The sequence below is a fragment of the Grammomys surdaster genome, unplaced genomic scaffold, assembly GCF_004785775.1.
Source record: "Grammomys surdaster isolate TR1022 unplaced genomic scaffold, NIH_TR_1.0 283290, whole genome shotgun sequence".
Lineage (NCBI taxonomy): Eukaryota > Metazoa > Chordata > Mammalia > Rodentia > Muridae > Grammomys > Grammomys surdaster.
Genome location: NW_021625422.1, coordinates 8,541 through 18,762, shown reverse-complemented (window position 1 = coordinate 18,762; position 10,222 = coordinate 8,541). Strand labels below are relative to the sequence as shown.

Genomic DNA, 10,222 nt, shown 5'->3' with positions numbered 1-10,222 from the left:
GCAGACAATACCAGCTTAGATGGGGACAAGCGAGTCATAGGCAGATTCAGGCAAGTCTTAACTTGTGATCCCTGGCCTCAGGTCTCTGAGCAACTATGATTTCAAGCCCTATGTCATCTAATCTGTCTTTTTTTTTTTTTAACCTTTTTATGGTGCTCAGGGCTTTGTACATGCAGGGCAAGCTGTCTACCACTGCTATATCCCTAGCCTTACAACTTCTTTAAATGTTTAACACATGTGTCTTAAGACATAGAATTTTGCTCTAGATTATAAAGCCAACAATAGAACACAGGAGATCACATAAAATCATTGTAATAATTTCCATACAGCTTATTAAAATCCAAACAAAGAATGTGTGCCCCTTATAATCGTATAGTTCAACCTTTAATCCACCCACTAAGGAAGCCAAAAGAGCAAGATCATGTGTTCAGGGCCCTCCTGGGCTACATAGAAACTTTCTCAAAGAAAAGAGGTGATAAACAAAGACAACAGTTATGCATAGTCTGGTAAGTGGATAAAATGTGTTGTGTGCACACTTGGATGGCATTCTACAATAAAAGGAAACAAAACCATTATGTGAACTGACCTAACCAGTCACAAAACGTTTTATTTATATTGGATTAGAGACAAGTCCTAATATAGTAAGATAAAGTAATGTCATGTTTACTCTTAAGCAGGATTAAAAGTAGTTAATGGCACCCAAAGGACCTGAGGGAATCCTTATGGGAAGCAAGGGGGAATCTGATTTGGTGACAGGTGCATGCCTTGAGAATTTACTCAGACTAAGTAAACCAGATACCTAAAAGAGTTTAATTCAATCTCATCTAAACAATCCACAGTAGTCTGAGGGTTCATGGGTGGATCCATTGCCCACCATGCACAAATCCTAAGGTCAATCCCTAGCACCATAAAACCAATCCACACTCAAGCTATCAAAAATGAGAAAATTGTTAAAGTCTCAAACATAACTGACACCCAGTTCAGTGTGTCTATACAGAGCTGATGAGCAGAGGCATGCTGGCAGTAGGAACTTCAGTCAATGATGTACATATAAAATGGAAACATCCTAAGTGGTCAGTCTCACTGACAGGAAGGTCTTCCCTGCCTCCCACTTCAAGTCAGCAGGGACTTAATACTATCCTTGAAGGGTTTTGTTTATGCATTCCACCAGGAGAAGGCACCAGAAGTAATCTTTGAGACTGATTTCCCAGAGAACTGTTTCTCACCACACAGCAAAGCTGTGGGCATCTCAACCCCGAATTTCACAATCTATATGATTGTACATTTGTTACTGTTGTTGTAAGTTACTAAAGTTATGATTTTTATTTTGCTTCAGAGATGTGTGTCTTGTTATCATGCCCCGGGGTTATGTAATGCTTTTATCTTGGCCTTCAAATATTTGAGGCCACTGATGCTATAAGTGCAGTTTGTAGTTTATGATCTTTTGGGAACATCATTTTGAAGGCAATAGGGTTTAGAGAAATCAGGTTTCCTGTTGTCAGTTATAAATATGAGAAAACATAAACTTGCAAAGAGAAGACATAGGATTCTGATATAGTCAATCTTCTGTAGTCTACAGTCCCTGAAGCACCCTCTTCATTTGAAGAGGGTCTGAGGCTCGGAGAAGAGGAGAGTGAGGATGGGGAGAAGACAATGGAAGAAAGGACGGAAGGAAAGAAGGAAGGACAAAGAAAATGGAAAAAGAAGGAAGGAAGAAGGAAGGAAGGAAGAATGAAAGAAAAAAGAAGAAAGGATTGAAGGAAGGAAGGAAGAAGGAGCCTAGTTTCAATGAAGGGTTAAAGACGATCTGGATACTTAGGGTTCACACATCTACAATGTTATGGATACTTTTATTAAGACCAATAAAAATTTGCCCAGAAGAATAAGATGTAACACATGAAGGGTGCCGCATACATGTCTGAAAGAGAAAACATTTGGATTAGAAATGATTCTCTGAGTGTTGGAACAAAAAAATAGACCTTAAACCTCAGAATGACCCCTCCTGCCCTCATTCCCACACCCCGTTCCTGATACCGAACACTACAGCATGGTTTCCCTGAGCCCCGTTTATCTCCTGAATCTTCTGGGGCAGAGTCTTGGTCCAGAACTGCAGCCTACTGGCCTTCAGGGCTCGGCCCACAGTAGGCTGGGTGTTCAGCTGCAGGTACTGTTCATTTTGGTCCAACCCAGGCCAGTGGGGTAGACCCTCACTGTTGGGGTTCCTGTGGATATGGCAGCCAGCAAAGAATAGTAAGGTTACAGTCATCCAAATCCCAATCCTACGTTTTGGGTGAGGGCAGTGGAACGATTAGGACACTGGTTAAGGGGTCTGATGGGACAGGTGTCCTGATATGTGCATACAAGTGTCACTGACGAGTTAATGCTTCATGTGGGGGAAACTATCTGACATATTTTATGTCACCTCTAAGAGGCAAGATCTAAGGAAAAGTACCATAGCATTATAGCCCCACCAGCTGGATCACTATGAGAGGACCAGTTGAGACCTACAATGTACCTATATAAATATGCTATTGTGTAGAAAAGACTCTATCTAATGTGATGGAAGATTCATGCATGCTAGAAATCCACCATTCCAAGGAAGCCCTAGATAGGGACCCACATGTGTAAGGTTGAGGGGAGTGCTCTCACCGCTGTCGTGCAAAGTTGGCCCAGTACTTCATCATCCTCTTGTTCAGCAGCTTCTCCTCCTCAGTGAAGTTAGCTTGAGTCATGAGAAAGACAAAGAGTATGCCACCTCATGCAACTGCCAAGTCTTCTTCACATGTGTCATCCTAGCTGTTATCTGACACCAAACTATTATCTTTTCTGAATTTCTTCTTCATTATTCAGTTTGGAAGATCCCCAATTCAATTCCTGCCCTGATGTGATGTCAGCTCCTCCATCACAGGCTAGACTGGAAAGGGTATAGATTCTAAGCTAAGCATTGTTTTGAGGTCATGATGTGGTACACATGTGAGTTTTTTCCCTCTCTCATAACCTAGGTTTTCTGGAAAGGACTGAAAGCTCAGGAATCCCTACAGGAAGTCATCCAAGACCGCATTCAGTTCAAATAAAGAAATAAAGACTCACGTTTCATGCCCCATAAGTACCCAAAGACAAAAGGAACCTCATCTCCATGGTCAGCCTTCACGTGGGATGGCTTGGGTTCCTTTATGTAGCTGGGTCGATGTTGGAATTCATAGAAGTAGACAGGGGCATGGGAACCTGGGGATGGGGACAAATAATGACTTAGTTGCCTCTCACCTAAAGTTTTTCTCATAAATATTTGGACAACAAGTTGCATCAATCAAAGTTACTCAGAATCATAGAAGTTAAATGGGAGAGGATGATCAAGGCTGGAGCAGCAGCAGTGGAAAAATCTTTGGCTAATCAGTGCCCATGGCCTCTGAGTGGTTTTGTTAGGTCAATAGAGTATCAGCAACCAATTTTCTCCTGTGTACTCAAGTTTCACTCTCTTAACCTAGATATGAGGAGACCTGGAAACCACTGCACTCCACAGTGTTCACCCATGACTCCCGTCTCTGAAATGGGGCCATAAGACTTGTCACAGATATACTCACGTTGAAAGTGTGCTACTTGGAGAGCAGGCATCACAAACTGGTAGTCTGCTGTCATCTCTTTGTACTGTATTTGGAGGGTCTCTGAGTCCTGAGTGTCCCCCATGTACTCTTCCATTAGCAGGTCACCACACTCAGGAGGCAGCTTCTACACCAGGAGATAAGGGACAACGAGGTTAGGCATAGTATAGATTCAGTAGGCAATATTTGCTATCTGGGAGAATGTGGCCTGGGATGACATAGGGTTTAGGTCTGAGGACCCCACACAGAATCACAATATGTACTGAATGTATTAGTAAAGATGCTGTCTGAGAAGAAGATATGAGGGACCCCTCTATTTGGAAAGGACTAAACGTATCTTACCATTTGTACTGCTGCATTCTTCAGAAGAGCCTGCAGGTTCTGTCTGGTTATTTTCTCTATTGTCTGAAGATAGCCCATGTACTGGGAGGCAGAAGACAATGGTAAGTTTAGTATCTGATGAAGTTGGATTAAAGATGTATTGAGTTTCTATGGCTTAGCATTCATATGCTCTCCAGGCTCCCAGAGATTGAAACTGTGCCTCACCTCAGGAAGGTTGTAACCATACTCATCATTGTTGACACCAATGATGCTAGGGACAGGGTGAAAATCCTGAGATGCCAACAACTCTTTGGGATGCCTGGGTAGGAACTTCCCATCCACCACAGCAGGGATCACCTTGAAGACCTGATTGGCATTAGAAGTCAAAGCTGATGGTTAGTGAAATAAATACCCTGATGTCAACTGAGTCAGCTCCACATTTTTCTCACTTCTCACTAGTTTCAGGGTGATCTGCTCACCCTGGAGGAGAATCTACACTTAGATTAGCCTATCTTGATATTTATTTTGCACACAGAACTGAAAGTACACAAAGGCATGAAGATGAGGTGTTTGGTTCAGAACCCCACATCATGTAGACCGGATTGTCCCAGACATATTCCCAACCTTGGTAATAGCCAGCATCTCCTCTTCACTCTTGCCTCTCAGACAGCGCACCAGGGCCTCAGAGTCCATGCCCTCACATCCAGAGAGCTTGGCCACCGTCTGCAAAGGGAATGAGGCAAGATGAAAAGTTCTCAATCCAAGTTGATGCTGTTGTGCCTAATTCTGACACTATAGTGTGGATTGGAATAAATACATATTGTTCCCATTGTACAATTGCTCAAATTGACAGCCAGCAGGCAGGGCCTTTTCTACCTGCATACCTGTTCTTTTTGTTTAGAGTAGCTTTGATTTCTCCACCTAGTTTTCTGAGTTTCATGTATTGGTGGAAGTGTAATTGTCTAAAGGTTTGTATATGAAGTTTGGAAAACAAAGTCTCAGCCTTTACTGTCCCCGTTATTTGACCGGGTGACTTCTTGTTTTGTTACTGCCTACACTAATGAGGTTTATGAACATCCTACGATTCTCATGTCTCTGCTTCTCACCTGATGAGAGTCACTTGTGAAGTACAGATACATGTTACTATTTCCAGCCTTTTGTGTGTTATTGGGATTTGAACTTATGGCCTCAGGCTTGCACCCCAAGCCCTATTTAAAAACTAGTGAACCAGCTCCCAAGCACATGCATACTTATTTTTGCCAATGATAGAAACTGCAAGGACTAGTTCATGGACAGAGAGCATACTCATTCAGTATGAAGTAGAAGAGTGTAGATGCTAACCCCCGAGTTTCTCAGAAATTATTGCAAACTGGTTCAACCACTCTGGAAATCAATCTGGAGTTTCCTTAGAAAATTGGATATAGATCTACCTGAAGACCCAACTATACTTCTCCTGGGCATATACTCAAAAGATGCCCCACCGTGCCCATGGGGTACATGCCCCACTATGTTCATAGCAGCCTTATCTGTGATAACCAGAAGCTAGAAACAACTCAGATGTTCCACAATAGAAGAATAGATACAGAAAACGTGGTTTGTTTACACAATGGAATACTATTCAGCTATTAAGAACAAGGACATTACGAGTTTTGCAGGAAAATGGATGGAACTAGAAAATATTGTGCTGAGTGAGATATCTCAGACCCCAAAGACATACATAGTATGTGCTCACTAATAAGTGGATATTAGTCAAAAAAGCCCAGAATACCCAGAATACAATCCACAGAACTCAAAAAGGTTAAAAAGCCATAGGGCCCAAGTGAAAATGCTTTAACCCCACCAGGGAGAGAAAAGAAACCAGATGGCAGAGGGAGGGAGGAAACTGGGTGAGGGAGGGAAGAGGGAAAGATAGGAGAAAGGGGGAACATCATCAAGTATTGAGAGGGGACCAGGAGTGAAGCCCCAAGGACCAGCAGAATAAATGGAAATATACAACTTCAGGAGGTAGGAGGTAGGGGGACCTTCTAGAATGTACCAGAGCCCTGGGAGGTGAGAGAATCTCAAGATTCAAAGGGAGGGTCCTTAGATGAAATGTCCAACAGCAGTAGAGGGAACTTGTAGAGTCCACCTCCAGTAGAAAGACAGGGCATCAAGTGGAGGGTTGGGGTTGCCTTCCCACAGTCAAAAACTCTTAGAATTGTCCCTGTCTAAAAGCACTGCATGGACAACAATGGAAAAGAGAGTGAGGAAAAGGAGATCCAGTGACAAGTCCAAATTGGGACCCATCTTAATTGGAGGATTCAAGACCTAACACCATTACTGATGTTATTATGTGTTTACATACATGGTGGCCCTTCAAGAGGCCCAAGAAGTAGCTGACTGAGACAAAAGCAGATACATACACCCAACCAATGTACAGAAGCCAGGAGTCCCTGTGGTTGAATTAGGGAAATGCTGATAGAAGTTAAGGAGGAGGGAGATCCCATAGGAAGACCAGCAGTCTCAACTAACCCGGGACTCCTGAAATCTCTCAGACACTGAGCCATCAACTAGGCAGCATACAGTAGCTGGCCCGAGGCCTCTGACACACACACAGCAGAGGACTGCCTGCTCTTGTCTCAATGAGAGAAGATGCACATAACCCTTGAGGGACTTGAGGCCCCAGGGAATGGGGAGGTTTGGTAGGGTGTGTGGGGGTTTGTGGGTGTGTGGGGACATTTTCTTGGAGATGGGAGATGAGGAATGGGATGAGGAACTTTCAGAGGGCAGAATGGAAGGAGGATAATGAGTGGACTTTAAAAAATGATTAAAGATAAAAAACTAAAATAAAAAAATTATTGGAAAGAAGTTATTTCCCATGGTTCTTGATTTCTCCCACTGAACAAAACACCAGAGTACCAGAGTATAAAAGCTTAGGCAGCAGGGCTGAAAACACTTACAGTAGAGACCATCTCAGAGGTGTCAGAGATAAGGTCAGGCAGCAGGGCCACCCCACTTTCCATGATGGCTCCATGGAAGAGCCCTTGGGACATGGGGGACACAACCTGTGAAGACACACTTGTGCCACCTGCAGACTCGCCAAAAATAGTGACACGGTCAGGGTTGCCACCAAAGTAGGCAATGTTCTGCTGGACCCAGCGTAGGGCGGCCACTTGGTCCAGGTATCCCCAGTTTCCTCTGGCGTGCTCATCTCCAGTGCTGAGAAGTGGAAGGAGCATATATCAAAAAGCTATCTAGGTTCTGATCAGCTACTATTGTCCAGTAATGGCCTTACCTGAAAAAGCCTAGGACACCTACACGATACTGGATAGTGACAACCACCAAGTCCTCAGTGGCTGTCAATAGAGATCCATCATAAAAGGAAGCCGATCCTGTGACCAGTGCACCTCCATGGATCCACACCATCACCTGGAGAAGTCAAGAGAGAAGCCAGGAAGCTCCTAGCCTGTCCAAGCCCTGTTGTCTGCTTACTAGACTATCAACTCCTGAGCCTCTGTGCAGCTACACAAATACATAAAAATCCTCAGGACTCAGGGCCTTGACCACAGCCAGGACCCTCTAGCATTCCCATTAGTGTGTTTCTAGACCCCATTCCCACCATGTGTCCCAGTTTGAATTCATGCCTTTATGTATAGAGTGATGTCATCATTACTCAGGCTGTTCACAGTGGAACAGAGAGGGGTGTCTCCGTGGATACCTCTCCAGATTAAAAATGGAAAGGATCATCAACCCTCATTGTCAAAACAGATCGTTCAAAAGTGTAAATTTGGGTGAAATCAGTGTTGAAGTCTTGAGCCCCTAAGTGATTCTGTAGAGAACAAGTCATAGAACGAGTTCTGGTTTTATCAAACAGTGAAAGCCTTTGATGGCTCGGTGCTCCTGCCCAAGCTTGGTGTTCTCTGTCTCATACTCATGCTTCAATTGCTTCATGTGACTCAGATGGCCTTTGACCCAAGTAAGCTAAGAATTTCATCAGGGTCCACTCTGCAATAGAACTGAGGTTGCTTTTGTCCCTTCTAATCATCTTGAAAAAAAAAATGCCCTCTCCCCAAGCTGACCACAGCCTGACACTCACAGTCAGGTTAGAGCCCTCATGGGCATGGACTGGTGTGTAGATGTTGAGATAAAGGCAGTCCTCAGTCACAGGGATGGAAGACAGGTCCATTTTCATATTTGGCAGGCCTAATTCACTCAGCATATCATAGTTTTGCAGACACCTGATGAAAATAGCAGACAGATATTCCAAGAGATGGATGATGATCAAAACCCAATGTGAGTCTGGAGATTTTCATCTCAGGCATGTTCAGCTGCTGCTCCTCACATATTCTCTCCTTAAGTCCCTTCTGACCAAGTGAAAGGCCACAGGCTCCATGAAAGCTGGGGTGGAGCCAGATTTCTAGGGAGGCTGCCAGTGGATGCTATTCTTTCTGAGTCTCAGAGAGAGAGAAATTAGTAAGGGTCTCCATGAAAATGTTTGGCTGTCTGTAATGACATTCATGGAATTATATAAGAAAATTGAGTTAAGCATTAGCAGGCACACAAACATTCTCTAGTTTCTGTTCCTGGGCATGGTTGTGATGTGAGCAGCTCCTGTAGTTTTGATTCACTGTGTTTACCCAAAGGATGGATTGTAATCTGGAGCCTCTAATAGTACCTTTTCCCTCTTAGTTGTTTTTTTGATACTTTATTACAGCAGCAGAAAACAATCTAAGATAGTAATATTTGGGTGTTGGCCTTACACAGCTACTAGAGGATTCAGTGGACAATGCTGCCCTAAAGGGTAGTGGGTAGTCATCATATGTACAGACTCTCAGGGAACTTCTCTTGTCTTCAGTGTCTTCAGAGGGAATTAATTACACATATTTGTTCCACGGTTAATGGTACATGGCCTTATATGTTTTCACAATGACTGTGAGGATAGGGTTAGCAAGTTTTGATCACTGCTGTATTCAAGGACCTGAAGTGCATTTTCCTGGATTCAGGGTGCTTGTTGCCTAATATGTGACATTTAATCATGCCTAGAGATCCCTCCATTGTGGTAGAGAACACTTTGCTTAACTGGAATGTGTGAACAATTTTATCTTTGTTTCTCCCCATAGTACCTTCATGTTATTCCCTATGAGTATGAAGCTCTGACCCAGGAGCCTGGTACAATTGTTCTACCCAGCCTTAGTACTTCATCAGAAAACACATGGGGCACTCATCCACAAATAGAGAAAACTGCTGCATAGCTGAGATGGACAACACACTTCAGCATGGCCCAGAGCTCAGAGACAGTCTTACCTCAGTTCCTGAAACCCTCTGGGTCCAAAACTTACATGGCTGGGTATGAGGTCCCATCCCTCACACCACTCCATGGTTCAGGTTCCTCAGGAGGTGCAAAGCGCAGTGGTCCTACAGGAGGCTTGGCAAAGGGAATTCCCAGGAAGATGTAAATATCAGTATTAGTGTCCACATGTACAAGGCTGCCTCGGACTTGGCCAGTATGTGTGTTTCTGATGGGGCTGGACTCTGAGGAGTTTTGACCTGGTGGAGAGATACCATGTGGGTTAGTTTTCTGTAATCAGCTGCCAGCAGATTGTGAGATTTCCACCTCATGTTTTTTACCAGGGCACAGAAGAAGGGAACCCAACTGCAGCCCCTCCCATCCTCAGTACACCTGTGTATAGCTTGTGAGTGTAGGAGCTTCCCTATCCCTCTGGCTAGGAACCATTCAATATATGGGATTTCCCTATGGTCGTTACCTACAGTTTGAGAATGTCTGATCTATAACTTCAATCAGTTCCCTTCTTGTCCCCCATGCCTTCCTTTCTACAAGCTCAGTTATTCTCTGACTCCAGTCAGTCCCCATTGCCAATTTAGTGAGCCTCACCTTTCACATGGATAAGAAGAAGCAGCAGCCCCAAAACCACAGCATGCAGCCAGCTGTGCAGTTGGCGCCCAGGCATGGTCAGCTCGCAGGTCTGCCTCTGTGCTGCTAAGATGGCCACGTTTCACAAACAGGAAGCAGACTGTGTGAGTTCTGTCCAGGCAGGAATTTAAATCAAAAGATGTAGGTGGGGACCCTGTGGTCGGTCAAAGTTCTCATTATAGGAGAAGTTATTAGTCGCAAGTGATAGGAGCCAATGGCCAGGAGGCAGGGAAAGTCACCTCTGTTGTTTCTGCTCCCTCTCTGGTCTTCTGGAAAGGCACAGCATGAATTCTGGAGCTTGTCCTGGATACCAGGAACCCTGTCCCCTCACCTGGACAGAAAACTGTAACAGAAGAAGTAGGAGATCTTCTGTGAGAAGGTCACAGTCTAG

General features: G+C 44.2%; 1 protein-coding gene across 1 annotated transcript; it reads right to left on the bottom strand.

The window, feature by feature from the left end:
* Nucleotides 1-2,008: 2,008 nt before the first annotated feature.
* LOC114616113 (acylcarnitine hydrolase-like) lies at nt 2,009-9,868 on the bottom strand. The gene is made up of 12 exons (XM_028761637.1): nt 9,793-9,868; nt 9,239-9,446; nt 7,996-8,137; nt 7,195-7,328; nt 6,860-7,118; nt 4,545-4,643; nt 4,146-4,286; nt 3,942-4,022; nt 3,582-3,726; nt 3,091-3,225; nt 2,650-2,722; nt 2,009-2,222 (listed from the first exon to the last, which is right to left on the bottom strand). The coding sequence occupies exons 1-12, from the start codon at nt 9,866-9,868 to the stop codon at nt 2,009-2,011; spliced, it is 1,707 nt and encodes a 568-aa protein (XP_028617470.1).
* Between the last annotated feature and the right edge of the window lie 354 nt (nt 9,869-10,222).

Bases quoted from the DNA above. Each gene is read 5' to 3' on its own strand.
- LOC114616113 (XM_028761637.1), bottom strand. From the start codon at position 9,868: ATGCCTGGGCGCCAACTGCACAGCTGGCTGCATGCTGTGGTTTTGGGG. The intron at 4,644-6,859 runs GTAAGTGTTTTC...TTCCCTTTGCAG, and splicing joins CCTCTGAGATGGTCTCTACT to ACGGTGGCCAAGCTCTCTGG. The intron at 2,223-2,649 runs GTGAGAGCACTC...CCATATCCACAG, and splicing joins GCCAACTTTGCACGACAGCG to GAACCCCAACAGTGAGGGTC.